The 18,446-nt window shown below is 44.0% G+C and overlaps 1 protein-coding gene across 1 annotated transcript in view; it reads left to right on the plus strand.

The window, feature by feature from the left end:
- Positions 1-6,606, plus strand: part of FGF10 (fibroblast growth factor 10) — a 100,207-nt gene extending 93,601 nt beyond the window's left edge. Inside the window, exon 5 of the mRNA XM_064140064.1 lies at positions 3,402-6,606. Within this exon, the coding sequence (XP_063996134.1) occupies positions 3,402-3,599 (198 nt within the window). The 3' untranslated portion in view covers positions 3,600-6,606. The remainder of the gene's footprint in view (positions 1-3,401) is intronic.
- Positions 6,607-18,446: the final 11,840 nt, after the last annotated feature.

Below are 18,446 nucleotides of genomic sequence, written 5' to 3' on the forward strand. Positions count from 1 at the left end.
CTTGAATGTCTGCAGGGGCAGGGTCTCAACCACATCTCCTGGGCGACCTATTTTAGCATTTTACAACTCTCATTGTAAAGAACTTCACACTTAGGTCCAGCCTAAATCTACCCTGTTCCAGTTTAAAGCCATTGCCTTTCACCCTATTACTACAAGACCTTCTAAACAGTCCTTCCCTAGCCTTCCTGTGGGTCCCCTTCAGATACTAATCATCTTAGTGGCCCTCCTCTGAACTCACCCCAGCAGGCATATGTCCCTCTTGTGTTTGGGGTCCCAGAGATGGACACAACAATGAGGCACTTAGTGCCATGGTCTGGTTGACTGGATAGGGCCGGGTGCTAGGTTGGGCTGGATGAGCTTGGAGGTCTCTTCCAACCTGGCTGAATCTATGATTCTATGAACTCCAGCTGAAGTCTCACCAGAGCAGAAAGAGGCAGAATCACCTCTCTCAACCTGCCAGCCATACTTCTTTTGATACATCCCAGGATGTGCCTTGCCTTCTGAGCTGCAAGTCCACGTGCTGGCTCATGTCCAGCTTCTCATCCACAGTCCATCTCAAAAGCTCACGACAAGCCCTCCTGCCCAAGTTGATAGCCATCACTGGTATGCTGAGAGTCCATCCCAACCCTAATTCACAGTGTATTAGAAATAGTGTTGGCAGGAGGATATGGATGTGGAAAGCCTTTTCTAAATTCCATCTGAGATAATTTTTCAGTGTTCACGTCATAAAATCACAACATAATGACTTATTGAAACCCACTCCATAATACTTCAGAGATTTCAGGAATGATTCTGTTATTATTTTTCCATCCTCCTATGACTTGCAGTCAGACTTAACAGTGCTAGAGTGTGGCAGCTTGCAGATGAATATGAAAAACAGAACCGATAAAAATCTTAAAAACACTCTTAAGCATGTGCACAATAGACATTGATGCAGGGTTATGTTGAAATCCATTTGAAATGAGGAAAGCAGTCCTAGGCTGACACTCAAGTCCCTGCCAATAAGACTTCTCAACCACAGCACAACATCATCTGTTCTCCCTTTATTATCTAAGAATAGAGGTAGAAGTTTGGATTCGAGTACAGTTCTGCATCTGGGAAAACAAGTTAAATAAGACTGGTTCTATGTTTATCAAATACTTTTCCATTTGACTGACTCTGGTTGGAATGAGGAAGCAAAAGGAAACTCACTATTTGGTTTCTTTAACAAAATAAGCTGCTGGCAGACCGGAGAAGTTAGTGTGGTTTATAACTGTGGTTGATGGTCATCTGCCTCCTTAATAACACAGTGCTGGAACACTAAGTCATCTGCATGGGATTTTTTGGTGACATCCTGGCCTGCATCAGGAACAGTGTGGCCAGCAGGACAAGGGAGGTTATTCTTCCCCTGTACTCAACACTGCTCAGGCCACACCTTGAGTGCTGTGTCCAGTTCTGGGCTCCTGAATTCAAGAGAGATGTTGAGGTGCTGGAAGATGTCCAGAGAAGGGCAACAAAGCTGGTGAGGGGCCTGGAACACAAACCCTATGAGGAGAGGCTGAGGGAGCTGAGGGTTGCTTAGCCTGGAGAAGAGGAGGCTCAGGGCAGAGCTCATTGCTGTCTACAACTACCTGAAGGGACATTGTATCCAGGTGGGGTTGGTCTCTTCTGCCAGGGAACCAGCAACAGAACAAGGGGACACAGTGTCAAGTTGTACTGGGGGAGGTCTAGGCTGGATGTTAGGAGGAAGTTGTTGGCAGAGAGATTGGCATTGGAATGGGCTGCCCAGGGAGGTGGTGGAGTCACCATCCCTGGAGGTCTTGAAGAAAAGACTGGATGAGGCACTTAGTGCCATGGTCTAGTTGACTGGCTAGAGATGAGTGCTAGCTTGGACTGGATGATCTTGTAGGTCTCTTTCAGTCTGGTTGATTCTATGATTCTACGATTATCATTTTGTAGAGTCTTCACAGAATCACTGAATTAACCAGGTTGGAAAAGACCTCTAAGTTTATCGAGTGCAACCTGTCACCTAACCCTTCTATTTAATTAACCCATGGCACTAAGTGCCTCATCCAGACTCCTTTTAAACACCTCAAGGGATGGGGACTCCACCAGCTCCCCGGGCAGCCCATCCCAATGCCAGTCACTCCTGCTGGGAAGAACTTCTTCCTAACATCCTGCCTAAACCTGCCCTGGCACAGCTTCAGGCCCTCAGTCCTATCACTACCTGACAGCCTAAAATGTCCCTCCCCAGCTTTCTTGTAGGCCCCCTTAAGATACTCAAAGATCACAATAAGGTCACCTCAGAGCCTTCTCCACTCCAGACTGAACCCAGATCCTATTTTTCGATTGTAAGATGCACCTGTTGCAAATGTCAGACTTTCAAAAGCCATCCAAATGGAACATAAGCAGCCAACTTGACAAAACTACAGGGTTTTATACGTTGCTTGTTTGTAAAATCAAAGCATTCTTGGCTTCATTATAGTAAAAAAAGATCTGTGCAGAAGTGCATTTAACATTAGAGAGAGAAGAAAAGAAAGGGTCACAGGATGGAATGAATGGTTTAGGTTGGAAGGGACCTCTAGGATCATCCAGTTCCAACACCCCACCCTAGGCAGGTACACCTCCCACCAGAAGAGGTATCTCAAGGCCTCATCCAACCTGGACTTTGGCACCTCCAAGGAGGATTCTATGTGATTCTACATGCTTGTATTTTTCATTCTTTATAACAGACAACTTGTTCTCATTTAAATAGAGAATTTTGTTTAGTTGATGAGATACAGAACCATACATGGTCCTTGTTTTAGGCTAAGCCACTCCAATTCAGCAAAGTAAACAGGCCTCATAGTCACTGCAGCAACTGCATAACAGTGACCAGCACACATCTGAAAAAAACCCTCTTTTATATGACCACAGTGTTGTAAAGTATCATAGTCTATGCTTGAAGTATGCCTATGTCATGCATGTTTATTTAACACATGGTATTAATAATCTGGTTCAAGATATTTGAGGATTATATTTGTTAGAACTGAAATATGATGCTCAAAAAGACACTGGATGAGGCACTTGGTGCCATGGTCTAGTTGTTTGGCCAGGGCTGGGTGCTAGGTTGGACTGGATGATCTTGGAGGTCTCTTCCAACCTGGCTGATTCCATGATTCTACAATATCATTTCAATGCTATTATGATGCTGCAAAGAACTGATTATGTCTTTCCTTATTTTCACTTTTTTTAGTCTAACTGATGATGCTTAAATGTTAAAGGCAGAGGGAAATTTTTCACTAAATACATTGTAGAATTCTAAAAAGAGGTTGCATGCAGAAATCCTGCAAAACATTTTCAGAAGCTGACTTCATTCAGTATGCTGCAACTATAGAAGCTGGTGCTTATTCTGAATCTGTGCTGTTTGCCTCTTTTAACAGAAGGAGTTTAACAGTGACTGCAAACTGAAGGAAAGAATAGAAGAAAATGGCTATAACACATACGCATCCTTAAATTGGAAGCACAATGGGAGGCAAATGTTTGTGGCCCTGAACGGAAGGGGAGCCACAAAGAGAGGGCAGAAAACAAGAAGGAAAAATACTTCAGCTCACTTTCTTCCAATGGTGGTAATGTCATAGACGAATGAACTGTCTTATTGATTCAGTTGAACCAAAGGCTATAATGTCAAGAGTGTTTGGTAATCTTCTTGAAAAGCAAATGCAAATAAATAGTACAGCCATCTGCATGTTTGAAAAGAGAGCAGGGGAAGCCTTTGAAGGTTTTGTACTCATTGCTGGCACGTGAAATACTTTTATTTAGTCGGTGTCATATCTTATAATCAAGATACAAGCTGGATCAAGTGGGATGGAAGTTATTGCCAGTGTGAACAGTTTTTTTTTTTGTTGTTGTTGTTTGTTTTTGTTTTGTTTTGTTTTGTTTTTAATTTCTGCAACAGAACTTGAGGGACATCAGACAATCTGTTGAATCTGTGCATGGGGATCTATTGAATCCCATGAAGTTTTTTCATGGGGATTTCATGGTAAAGTTATTTATGGAATACGAATTCATATCAAAGACCTTAATTGCTTATTCAAGCCTAAGGATCCAATGAACAGGTAGACATGCAAGTATTTACTGGAAGCACTTGGGTCATATGCACAAATAATGACATTTCTGGAGAAGCCTTGTGGATGAATGGATAGGATTAAGGAATATAAGCAAAGCAATGTAAAACTGTTCTAACAAAACGAATAGTATGGTTTGCTTGTATGTTCTAAATTCATTTCTTTTTATTTCTCTCTAAGTTATTTATTTAATAGGATGTTAAATATCTTTTTGAAATGTTTTCCTGATTTGCTTCTTTGTTATTTCCCCCTTTTTCTGAGTGCTTCACACAGGGCCTAATAGGTTAAAATACCAAAACCTCAGAAGTACTCTGAGAATATGTATTAGACAAGGCTTTAAAGGCAGAATTTAAGGTGTATTAACCATTTTTTCCCTAAACTTGCTTGCACTTAAGCAAAAAGACCAAACAAGCCGTGCTTGGATTTATGGTATTGGGTGACTTTATGTTAGAGATTTTTTTTTTAACCTAGCAGCACTCAAGAGCAAATTTCAAGACATACTTTGTTCAAAGGGTCTCTCTGCTATTTTGAAATTGAGAGAAGGGGGCCACATCTGTACTTGGGTGTTAGTGCACCTGTGTGTATATTCATCTGACTTTGATTTCCTTTTGGAACTAAGATTGCATTGGTGTTGCAATCATTGTGCTGTTCTGCAGCAAGCTTTGGGCTGGAACCTAGATGAGGACAGACCTGTGAAAGTCACTGAGGTTGCAAATGTTTAGAACTTGACCAGCATGCAGTTCCCAAGTGTAAGATTTGGCCTTCAAAAGGTAAACAGAAAGGCATCACGGCCCTGCACTCCTTCTTCAATGGAGACACCCACTCAGCACATTCGTCCTTGTTACCAGCTTGTTAGGATCGCAGCCACATAGTGGGAGCATTACCTATGTAAGGACTGAGGGACAAGAGATCCAAAGTCATGCGCATGCTTCTATCAGAGATTATTAGTCACATGTATGCTATAGATGAGAGCCAACCAACAAGCTGTGCTGGTATCCAGCTTTAGCATGCCTTTCATATTCATCATAGTAACTGGAGGCTCGAAGTACAATCATATCCAGCACATTCTTATGAAGTGTCACTAGTCCCGTGGCTTAACTTGAGTGACTGCAGTATAATAAAGTTAAGCATAATATGAAGTCTGTTCAATTAAAGGTACGTAAGGTTTGTTTTATGTTTTACTTTACTCTGTAATTTTAGAGAGCTCTGGATAGCTCACCAGTGTAACCATATTGAGATTCATTTTGTTAGAGCAGATAAATAGAAAACAGTACATCAAAGAATTTGTACCACTGTCTTCACATTGTATTCCACTAAATAAATAAGTAAATAAGCCTTTGCAGTGTCTTTAGTAAGAAACAAAAGTAGTATAATATTATTTTGTTCTAAATACTTTAAGGGATAGCTACGAGATTATATTGATGCTGCAGCTTTATCTTCAATACTTCTTGTTGTGAAAAAGTTTGTTCTATTTTTATTGTTTGGAAGCTGTATTTTGGTACAAAGGAGAGCCTTGCTTAAATGTGTCTTTTTGAGAATGTTTAACCTCTATAAAGGCTGGTGGTGTTGAAATCTTCTATAACTTATTTAAGTCAGTGTTTAACCAGCACTTCAATCTTAATCTGTTATTTAAATATTAACTGTTTGAAAAAAAAAAGAAAGGGGGGGCCAAAAAAATTAGCTTTCCCATAAAATACAAAATTGTCTGGTTGTATTTCTGGTCCTTGAATGAAGTCAAATGTTTTAAAACTAGAAATCAATTGAGAGACAATGTAACTGATGTTGTATGTCACAGTACTTTACTTTACCTACAGTTCTATTCTTGGCAAATGAGATTTTTCCAGAAAGAGAAATGAGAATTTGAAATTTAAAATGCAGTTTCAGGTCAACAGCAAAACTTAACTACCATGATAAAGCAAGTTTCTATTGATCAGATTTGCAATTGGTAGTTAAAACTGGCAAGACATAATGGACCACCCGCAGCGTACACACAGTGTAAGCCTGGGTGAATGCAGTATTGGATGACCATTTAAAGAACATTTAAGGTACAAAACAAGTTATCTTTTGACAGAATTACTTAGATGACTTTGTCAGGGCAGGATTTATGCGTGAATAGTATCACAGTACTCGAAACACCATACTGCTCAGAGGCCAAGCTGGGAAATACCACTTCTCCAAAGTGAGTCGGGAGCCATTTGTAACATGAATAGTGGTTTCTGAAAATTAACCTAAACCAAAACAAAACCTTGAAGGAGTCAATGATTCCTGTGCATTTGGTATACTGTAATGCTCACTGTAGCGGGAGCAAACTGCAGACATTCTATCTAGTGTATCATAAATGCTTAACCATAGGCTCTGTTTTCTGTCACACTCAGCGTAATGGACTCCTGAGCAAAAGGAAAATGGGGATTTGTAAAAGAAAATGGAAACAAAAAAAAAAATCATTGAGCAACAATGTATAGTATGTTATATTTAAATAAAAATAATAAAACGTGGGGATTAGAGAATAAGAGTACAATAAGAGTATTGTCTTTCTTTGTTTTATTAACCTGAAATGATACTGCACAAATAAAAAAAAAAAAAAAAAAAAAAAGAAAAAAGAAAGAAGTTAAAAGATCTGTTGTACTGCAGGATGTGGTTTGATGCTGTGTAGCCTCAAAACAAAATAAGAAGTCACTTGACCATTTGTGAGTTTCTTTAATTTTTTGCATGTGTGAGTTAGCTATCGCCACACTAATAACAACCAAATGCTTTATATTCCTCCTGTAAGTATTCACATACACCTACTTCATACAGCAGAAAGAAACCCAACCCACCAGTTAATTTAAAGCAAGCCCATTGGATGGAAGAATGAGGGAGTTTAGGAAGAGGAACGTGCAGTCCCATTTTTAAAGTCAGCATTAGAAATGGAGCGGTAGTTAATGTATTAGTAAGGCTTAAGACACTTCAGGTTGTAAAATTCACTAAAGCTCAGCAATCCAGTGTAAGAATACCAGAGTATTATAGAATCATAGAACCATAGAATCAACCAGGTTGGAAGAGACCTCCAAGATCATCCACTCCAACCTAGCACCCAGCCCTAGCCAGTCAACCAGACCATGGCACTAAGTGCCTCATCCAGGCTTTTCAACACCTCCAGGGACAGTGACTCCACTGCCTCCCTGGGCAGCCCATTCCAGTGCCAATCACTCTCTCTGGGAAGAACTTTCTCCTGACATCCAGCCTGTACTTCCCCCAGGCTGTGTCCCCTTGTTCTATTGCTGATTGCCTGGGAGAAGAGACCAACCCCACCTGGCTACAATGTCCCTTTAGGTACTTGTAGACAGCAATGAGGTCACCCCTGAGCCTCCTCTTCTGCAGGCTAAACAACCCCCAGTTGCCTCAGCCTCTCCTCATAGGATTTGTGTTCCAGGCCCTTTATCAGCCTTGTCGCCCTTCTCCGGACACCTTCCAGCACCTCAACATCTCTCTTGAATTGAGGAGCCCAGAACTGGACACAGCACTCAAGGTGTGGCCTGACCAGTGCTGAGTACAGGGGCAGAATAACCTCCCTTGTCCTGCTGGCCACACTGTTCCTGATGCAGGCCAGGATGCCATTGGCTCTCTTGGCCACCTGGGCACACTGCTGCCTCATCTTCAGGTACTCTCTATCAGTACCCCCAGGTCCCTTTCTTCCTGGCTGCTTTCCAGCCACTCTGTCCCAGGCCTATAGCGTTGCTTGGGGTTGTTGTGGCCGAAGTGCAGAACCCTGCACTTGGCCTTGTTCAGTCTCATCCCACTGGCCTCTGCCCACCCATCCAGCCTGGCCAGGTCCCTCTGCAGGGCTCTCCTACCTTCCAACAGTTCCACACCTGCTCCTAGCTTGGTGTCATCTGCAAACTTACTGATGCTGGACTCAATCCCCTCGTCCACATCATCAATAAAGATATTGAACAGGACTGGGCCCAGCACTGATCCCTGGGGCACACCACAAGTGACAGCTGCCAACTGCATGTGGCACCATTACAGTTTTGTAATCTGTGCTCCTACTGAAACCTTGCGCCTGTTCACACAATCAGTTATAACTGCTCCAAGGAGTCTCCTGCCTAAAGACAGCCCCTCTTTTGAAATATCAAGTGCCATTATTTACTCCAGTAAGTCACATTGTGAGGCAGAGTTCATCCTGCTGATTTCCAGGGAAACTTGAGAGAGAAAAGCGTAAGTAACAATGCAAACACATTTTCTGCTGCAGCTGGTCAATGTGTGAGTACTAATTGTATTTGCAATAAAAGCTGTGGAAACAGTTTCAGTGCCACTGCAAGTGCCAAATCATGGAAAGACTTTGTGAGTAAGAAACAGAATTGTGATAGTTTGGGTGTTCCCCACCCCCAACACTTTGGAAATCACCCAGACTAGACTCAGCCAGCTCTGGAAATTGAATGAAGCTTATACTTACAGCTAGCACAATATACAAGCAGATAGTTACAGTATATACAGTTATAGACAGAAATAGACAAGGTAAAAGGTAATACAGAAACACAGCAGGCCTCCCAGAAACCTGAGTGCCCAGGAGGAGCTCCCAACTGCCCCTGCACCTTCCCCCTGCCCCTCTCAACCTTACCTCAGTCCCAAGGAAGAATGGAAGTTCAGCCAGGGGGTAAGGAAGCAAAGTGGATTAGAAAAGAAATGGAGGGTGAGGTTAGAGAGACACAGCTCCAAGCTCACCAGCAGCAGAAGAAGAGAAGTGGTTATCTATGTTTTTATTTCTTGTTCCTATACATCTCAAAAAGTCTATGAGGGAAGTAGACACCATTCTGTTTTCCTTCCACAGCCTATAATCTAGTTCTTCTCACTAAAACATTCTAGCCTGCTTCAAACTAGCACAAGTATACAAAAAATTAATTGGCTTTGCTTCTGGCCTATCAGATTGGGGTTTGCAGTTAAACTGACCTGAGTATGGAAACTTTCTTGGAATACATTCTAGAAGTTTCACAGAATCACAAAATGGGTTAGGTTGGGAGGGACCTCAAAGATCATCTAATTCCAACACCCCGCCATAGGCAGGGACACCACCTGCAAGTACAGGTCACTCAAAGCCTCATTTTCTAGTGAGGCACAGTGAATCTCAGATACCTGATGATGACTTTTCACTCAGTAATCCCAGAAGAAAAGAAAAAAAATCAATTTAATATGTCCTTTGCCCACTTGAACCATGTAAAGAAGAAGTGTTCCTGTGAAAGGCAAAATAAAGGAACCATGACTGAGCCTCCTTGGAGCACTGATTTCTTAAGTTAGTGCACTATAAAGGGGGGAGAATATACATTCCTGGAATTCCTCTCCAGAACCTTTAATAATCAAGAACCCTCTGGATGCATTCCAGTGTGATCTGCTCTAGGTGATCCTACTCTGGCAGGGAGGCTGGACCAGATGAGCTTTTGGGCTCACTTGCAGTCCCTGACATTCTATGATTCTAATGCCACTGTATCCTACTCCATTAATGCAAAATACTAACTCATGCAACTGAATAAGTGGTGGTGCCAGCAGAAATACATGTCCTGTAAGACCTGTGGCCAAATAGGATGATATGAGAATCAAAATATCTGGAAACAAATAAATAAAATAAAACTCAACACGAGGGAGTACCAAATTTATAATTAAGTGCATTAGATAATGTATCACAACACAAGATTTCATAGAATTTTGTAGAATCAACCAGGTTGGAAGAGACCTCCAAGCTCATCCAGTCCAACCTAGCACCCAGCCCTGGCCAATCAACCACACCATGGCACTAAGTGCCTCATCCAGGCTTTGCTTGAACACCTCCAGGCACAGTGACTCCACCACCTCCCTGGGCAGCCCATTCCAGTGCCAATCACTCTCTCTGACAACAACTTCCTCCTAACATCCAGCCTAGACTTCCCCGGGGAACAACTAGAGGCTGTGTCTCCTTGTTCTGTTGCTGGCTGCCTGGGAGAAGAGCCCAACCCCACCTGGCTACAGCCTCCCTTCAGGTACTTGTAGACATAATCATATCACCCCTGAGCCTTTGCCCAGTTGTGGCAGTTTCTTGTGATTCCTTCCTTTTACACATAGTGATGCTTCCATGAAAGAAAACTCATGACTGGTTCAACTAGGAAGCTTACATGACTGATGTTGGCAGCAAGCTGTCACTAGTGCCACAAACACAAGACTCATTTCTGGTATCATGCAGAAGATGACAAAGAGATCCAGTGATCCTGCAGTGTTTGGTAACCCTTGAAGCCTCTGAAGCTATATGCAAATTAGGTTCAAAAGTTAAATGTGCCTTGTGAAGGAAGCTTGGGTATTAACCACCATACACAATGTGCATTACAAATTCAAACATATTTTTCCTCCTGCTTTCTCCTTCCATGGTTCAGTCAAGGAAAGAGGCACAGAAGGAAAGGGTATTGCTATTTTTATTTACATTATATTAATTTTCTTAATTGGTAGCCAACACATGACATGTGCTGGCCTTTGACTGGGTATTATTTCAGTGATGAAATAGAACAGAGATATCAGCAAACTTTTTAAAAGAAGGGTCAGCCTCTTTCTGTTCCTTATGTTCAGCCAATTTGACTTACTGAGTGCTACTGATGTAGCATGCAGTTTATGCTCACTTAAGTATAGATTAAGCTAAAAGATTCCAGCTTTTAAAAAAGATATATGAATCAGCTTATCCTATTAAATGAGTATTGTATCCTTTGCCTGACAGAGATGGATAAGATTTAATTCATTCATTTATTTAACTGATTGCTTCTTAGATGCTCCGAGGTGAATGATAGAGTGTGAGAGAAGAGTCTTGCTGATAGCTGTAATTATTCCATTTCAGTGTTAACTGGGAGGTGCAGTAGGAAACTACAGTGTCAGGGCAGTAAAAGAACTTACATACAAAAACCTGCAGCAAGGTTCAGCCTAAAAAAGCAAACTCCTTCACAGGACTTGTGTACAGGTATTGCACTTAGGTTTTTTAACCTTACATACATTAGATTTTCCCCAAACTTATAATTCATTTTGTCATAAAAGACTTGGTTGAGCTTCAGACAGTTGTCTCAGCTTGTCCACTGAGGACCACTAATTCAAGACATCAGGCTCTGTCCCAGGAACTATTTTAGTTTCTTAGTACTGGATATCAGAGGTGTACTATAACGAAATACACATTTGCTCCGTTCTGTTCTTACCTTTTCCCACACTCTGCTCACTGTTGGAGGCAGAACATTCCAGAGGGTAGTTTTCAGTCTTGTACAACATGGCTTGTACAACAGTGGCAGTTTTCCACCAACCCAATTTGAGCACCAGTGTTAGTTCCTGCTGTCTGTACCTTTGATTGGGTTCTCAATCACCACCTTTCAAAGACAATGCCCATCTCTGAAGTTCACAGGCCTTACAACTCCGTATGAAAGAAAACTCATTGGTGAATGAGTTGGTGGTGAATGGTGCCACATCCAGCTGGCGGCCAGTCACTAGTGGTGTCCCTCAGGGATCAGTGCTGGGCCCCATCCTCTTTAACATCTTCATAGATGATCTGGATGAGGGCATCGAGTCAGTCATCAGCAAGTTTGCAGATGACACTAAGCTGGGGGCAGATGTGACTGAGCTGGAGGGCAGAAGGGCTCTGCAGCGGGACCTTGACCGCCTGTACAGATGGGCAGAGGCCAATGGGATGGGGTTCAATAGCTCCAAGTGCAGGGTGCTGCACTTTGGCCACAACAACCCCATGCAGAGATACAGGCTGGGGTCGGAGTGGCTGGAGAGCAGCCAGACAGAGAGGGATCTGGGGGTACTGATTGATACCCGCCTGAACATGAGCCAGCAGTGTGCCCAGGTGGCCAAGAGAGCCAGTGGCATCCTGGCCTGCATCAGGAGTGGTGTGGTCAGCAGGAGCAGGGAGGTCATTCTGCCCCTGTACTCTGCACTGGTCAGACCACACCTCGAGTACTGCGTTCAGTTCTGGGCCCCCCAGTTTAGGAAGGACATTGAGATGCTTGAGTGTGTCCAGAGAAGGGCGACGAGGCTGGGGAGAGGCCTCGAGCACAGCCCTACGAGGAGAGGCTTAGGGAGCTGGGGTTGTTTAGCCTGGAGAAGAGGAGGCTCAGGGCAGACCTTATTGCTGTCTACAACTACCTGAGGGGTGGTTGTGGCCAGGAGGAGGTTGCTCTCTTCTCTCAGGTGGCCAGCTCCAGAACAAGAGGACACAGCCTCAGGCTGCGCCAGGGGAAATTTCGGCTCGAGGTGAGGAGAAAGTTCTTCACTGAGAGAGTCATTGGGCACTGGAATGGGCTGCCTGGGGAGGTGGTGGAGTCGTCATCCCTGGGGCAGTTCAAGGCAAGGTTGGATGTGGCACTTGGTGCCATGGTCTAGCCTTGGGCACTGTGGTAAAGGGTTGGACTTGATGATCTGTGAGGTCTCTTCCAACCTTGGTGATACTGTGATACTGTGATACTGTGATACTGTGAAAAAGCTTAGTACCTCAGAGTCCTTAGGGCAGGTGTTCTCACCTCTGCTTGTTTAGCATCCATCAGCCTAATACACATAATGAAATTAGAGTTGTTAGCTGCAGCTACTGCTGTTAGGAAAATCCCATTGTTTAAGGTGCCAAACAATAACAGGTAAGAGGCAGCCAGCAACAGAACAAGGGGACACAGTCTCAAGTTGTGCCAGGGGAGGTCTAGGCTGGATGTTAGGAGGAAGTTGTTGTCAGAGAGAGTGATTGGCATTGGAATGGGCTGCCCAGGGAGCTGGTGGAGTCACCATCCCTGGAGGTGTTGAAGCAAAGCCTGGGTGGGGCACTTAGTGCCATGGTCTGGTTGATTGGCCAGGGCTGGGTGCTAGGTTGGACTGGCTGATCTTGGAGGTCTCTTCCAACCTGCTTGATTATATGATTCTATGAAGACATATCACTGCTGCCCCAGTATGATTACACCTCCTATCTGATACAGTAGAATGTGACAAAGAACAGTAAATATACTAAACTCTTCCTATTAAAATACCATTATGCATACCTCTCATCCATATCATGGAGGATGAGGTTATGGTCCTTAGTGACAAAGTGTCATTAAGGAATGATTTATAAGAAAGTAAAGCAAAAACTATACAGATTTTAATCTGGAGGGTTACGTTCTTCTTCAGTCCAAAAGAAGGCACATGAATGAAACCCTGTCTGGATACAGATCTGAAGGCAGAGGCAGCAATCACAACTAATATAATGAAGTCAACAAATCATGCAAAGGGAAAGTCTCAGTGAAGCTGTGTTCTTTAAATGTAGTCAAAGACAGAAAGGCAAGCCTGTGATAGAAGAATGACTTTAGCAGGTGTGTCCTTAGTACTCCTAAAGAGGGGACTCAGCACAGCTGGCATGTGAGCCAAAGTGCAATGGGACATAATGCTTTAAGTGTGTAATCATGATGAACTTCTCAGAACAAGTCACATCTTTTCTCACTTTTCATTCAGAAAGGAATTACAGGTAAATTGATATTTACCTGTTTAAAATAGCGTCCAAACAGGATGTTCTGGCAGCGGGCAGCTGACCTCATATAGATGCTCACCTGCCCCACCCCCATCCAATGGGATGGAGAGGAGAATCGGGGGGGGGGGGGGGGGGGGGGGGGGGGGGGGTGGGAAATGGCAAAAACCCATAGGTGGAAACAGAGTTTAATAAAACAATAGAAACAATGAAGAAACATCAGGAATAACAATAACACTGCTGAAGTAATCTACAAAATGAGTGACATAAGAGGTGATGATCTCACACAGTAACACACACACCGGAACATTTCTATGCCTACCAGGGCCAACTCTACCCCAGCAAAAGTGCACATGGGATCACTGTGGAACCAAATACCCATCTGGATGGCTCATTTGGCTGTCCCTTGACAAAACTAACCCAGTCTTACTCAGGACACAAGATTTATTATTTTCACTTAGAAATGAAAGAACACTACAGCAATCATGCAATCCAGTTGTGCTTTGCAAGGTGTTGTGGAGGGCCTGTAGGCTTAAAAATAGGCTTATTTATACCTTGCCTTGCCTGGACATGTTTTTCTGCCCAAACCAAAGGTAAACACATTAAATGGATAAAAGGGACACAATAGGCCTGGTGCCATAAAGTCTGGCCTGCCCAGGACCCCTGTGGTTGTAAACATGTTTGTGTATAGAATCATAGAATCATAGAATCAACCAGGTTGGAAGAGACCTCCAAGATCAACCAGTCCAACCTATCCCACAACCCTATCCAGTCAACCAGACCATGGCACTAAGTGCCTCATCCAGTCCTTTCTTGAAGACCTCCAGGGATGGTGCCTCCACCACCTCCCTGGGCAGCCCATTCCAATGCCAATCACTCTCTCTGGGAAGAACTTCCTCCTAACATCCAGCCTAGACTTCCCCGGGGAACAACTAGAGACTGTGTCCCCTTGTTCTGTTACTGCTTGCCTGGCAGAAGAAGCCACCTCCCACCTGGCTAAAATGTCCCTTCAGGTAGTTGCAGACAGCAATGAGGTCACCCCTGAGCCTCCTCTTTTCTATGCTAAACAACACCAGCTCCCTCAGCCTCTCTTCATAGGGTTTGTGTAAGCCCTTGCACCCAACTCATGCTTGCTGGGTGCTGGCCTGTGTGTTTACCATATTTGGAAAGTCCAGGCCTGTGGTTTTTGCCTATTATGGTATTGTTTGGCTGACTGACAAAACCTGGTTGGTTATTGTGGTATCCAAAGGGCCATTAATCTCAGCCCACATTTAATAAATAGAGGCACACAAGTAAACAACATGCTCAGACCCCCTGGCATTGCCCACGCTCACGTGCTCATTCAGGCTCATTCGCTCATTATTAGGCTCAGACTCACCAGCACTGCTTCTTGCTTATGTCTGCATGCCTAATTGCTTTGCTGTCATTACAGAGACAGTATCTCCCATAGTCTCCCAGCCAGCTGCACTCACCTGCACGCCACTGCGGTGAGTTACCAGGACCAGATCCTGTATTGCCTGTCTTTACCTATGGAGCCCAGATTCTCGTGCAGCCGTGCATCCTATTGCATTCCTGCTGCCTTATCATTGCCTGGTAAGTGCCACTGCTGCTGAGTTAACCAGGAGCAGACTCCACTTGTCTGCATGCAATCAGCCTGTGTAGCAAGCATGAGACCACGTTCAGATTGCATGGCATCGTACTCCTGCACCTGAGGTCCTGCCAAGAGTCCCTGGAGAGAGCATCCAGAAGAAGCCAGGAGACAAGGGCAGAGATTGCATCCTTTGCCAGGAGAACAAGGTCAGAGACTGTCATCTCCGCAGAACTGGGAAGATTCTCCTTTCCCCTCTAGCTGGGAGGATTCCAGCCTCAAAGTCCATGGGCAAAGACTCCCCTGAAGTTTGGACACTAGTAATAGGCTGTGATGTAGCCCTGGAGGGTGATTGATAATTAATCAGAAATTGTCAGTAAATGCTTTAATGCCTCTGTAATTTCTATTGCCTCCTGCCATAGAGCAGAAAGAGCTTTCAGCCCACCTTGCTGGGCCAGCAGCATATCAACCTCAAGCAGCATTAAGCCATGGGGAAACTCCTCTCTCTGTTTATAGTTTGGATGGTTTGCTAGTTATTAATAAGTTATGGTTGGATATTAATCCTGGAATATTTTCATGACCATGTAGATCCTTTTAATATTAAATACAGAGGTTGGGTGTGGTGAGAGTTCAGAATATTGAAGTTAATAAATATATATATTTTTACAGAATATTATCTTGCACCAGTCAATTTGTCCCCTCCACCACAATCGGTGTAGGTGGCAGAATACCCCTCCATGACACAAGGAAATAATGCATGTAGTTCAGAGGAATGTTAACATGAGCAGGATCACAGAATGGTAGGGGCTGGAAGGGACCTCCATAGATTAATGAGTCCAGTCCCCTGCTAGATCTAGATCTGGTTGCACAGGAGCTCATCCATACAGGGCTTGAAAGTCTCCAGAGAAGGAGATGACACAATCTCTCTGGGCAGACTGCTCCAGTGCTCCTTCATTCTTACAGTAAAGAAGTTCTTCATCATGTTGAGGTGGAACTTCCTGTGCTGTGGCTTACACCCATTTCCCTGTGGCCTATCACAGGGTGCAAGTGAGAAGCGTTTGTCCCGTCCTTCTAACCCCCAGCCCTCAGATGTTTATAAGCACTGATTAGATCCTCTCTAAGTCTTCTCTTCACCAGACCAAACAGCCCCAGATCCCTCAGCTTCTCCTCACAGGGCAGTGCTCCAGCCCCTTCAGCATCTTCATAGTCCTCCCTTAGGCTCTCCCCAGTAGATCCCTGTCCCTCCTGAACTGGAGATCCCAAAACTGAATGTGATATTCCGGGTGAGGTCTCAGCAGGGTAGAGTGGAGGGGGATTTGCTAGACATGTTTCCATTGTGCTGTAAAGACCAACATAAATTCTCAGTGTTTGGAAGTGGCAGGATTAGTTGTGTTGACCAAAAGCTGCAGAAAGTGGAAAGTGAATGACCTAAAGCCACATGTGAAACTTCTGTTGAGAATGCTTTATGCTCAGTTACTTCTTTAAACAGTTAGCCCAGAGCTGTATTATGTGAGGCTAATGGGTGGTATCAGCATTATAGAGCAAAATTAGAGCCTTAGTTTTCACTTACACAGGATGCCCTAAATGCAGCAAGGAGAAGAGGAGGCTCAGGGAAGACCTCATTGCTGTCTACAAAAACCTGAAGGGAGGCTGTAGCCAGGTGGGGTTGGGCTCTTCTGCCAGGCAAGCAGCAACAGAACAAGGGGACACAGCCTCAAGTTATGCTGGGGGTGGTATAGGCTGGATGTCAGGAGGGAGTTCTTGCCAGAGAGAGTGATGGCATTGGAATAGGCTACCCAGGGAGGTGGTGCAGTTGCTGTCCCTGGAGGTGTTCAAGAATAGACTGGATGAGGCACTTGGTGCCATGGTCTGGTTGGTTGGATATGGCTGGGCGCTAGGTTGGACTGGATGATCTTGGAGGTCTCTTCCAACCTGGTTGATTCTATGATTCCATGATACTAATATCTATGAATTCTATGAACTGCAAGAAGGGCAGGCATTGTATCACAAAAGCAACAGAAGAATTTAAACGTGGCTAGGCAAGGAAACACAGCGCTGAAATAAAGAATATTGGGGGATATGAGTTAAATTAACTTTACAGAACCCCATAGCAAAGATTCATTGTAAGTTTTGGACTGTGCCTGAGTCTTAGAGGGACATCAAAATCTCTTTTTTTTCAAATTCAGTCCTAGAAGGAAGTTGCTATTTGGTTCTAATTATTACATTAAATGTGATCTTTGTTTGTTTCAGTCCCTCACAGATTGGCTATGTTGTAAACACTTTACTAGTAACATTATTGTGTTCTATGTAAATACAGAGAATTTTCTTAACTTGAGCCAGATCACATTTAAAACAAGCACCATGTAACAAATACAGTCCTAATTAAACAGAGGACAGCTGGCAGCACTATTGCATACATAGGAAATCTTGTGCTGTTTTCTGTCTTTTTTTATTGAGCATGAAATGCACAACAGATTTCTTGCCACCTAGGTTGAACTGAGCAAGACATACTCTTGCTCTTGTTCTTCTCCATAAATGCATGTACAGGCAGTACTGCAGGGAACCGCAACACTGAGTGTGGGATTGTCCAGCAGTCTGTGTTTACCCAGGCACATAGAATCAACCTGGTTGGAAGAGATCTCCAAAATCATCCAGTCCAACCTATCACCCAGCCCTGTCCAATTAACCAGACTATGGTGCTAAGTGCCTCATCCAGTGCCTTGAACACCTCCAGGAATGGTAGTTCAAGGCAAGGTTGGATGTGGCACTTGGTGCCATGGTCTAGCCTTGGGCACTGTGGTAAAGGGTTGGACTTGATGATCTGTGAGGTCTCTTCCAACCTTGGTGATACTGTGATACTGTGATACTGTGATACCTCCCTGGGCAGCCCATGATACAGAGCCTGTGCCCAACCCACATGCAGCAGGCACTGAGACAGTTTAGCATGCATGGTGGAACAGATTTCTGTTATTGAACATAGAAGCATAGAATCATAGAATCATAAAATCATAGACTGTCTCCAGAGAAGGAGACTCTACAACCTTTCTGGGTAGCCTGTGCCAGAGCACCTTCACCCTTACAGCAAAGTTCTTCCTCATGTTGAAGTGGAACCTCCTGTGCTATAATTTATACCCATTACCCCTTGTCCTATCACAGGGTGCATGTGAGAAGGGTTTGTCCCTTCCTCTTCACCCCCAGCCCTCAGATATTTATAAACATTGATTAGATCCCCTCTAAGTCTTATCTTCCCCAGACCAAACAGCCCCAGGTCCCTCAGCCTCTCCTCACAGGGCAGTGCTCCAGCCTATTCAGC

This window comes from Pogoniulus pusillus, chromosome Z, assembly GCF_015220805.1.
Source record: "Pogoniulus pusillus isolate bPogPus1 chromosome Z, bPogPus1.pri, whole genome shotgun sequence".
In the NCBI taxonomy this organism is placed as follows: Eukaryota; Metazoa; Chordata; class Aves; order Piciformes; family Lybiidae; genus Pogoniulus; species Pogoniulus pusillus.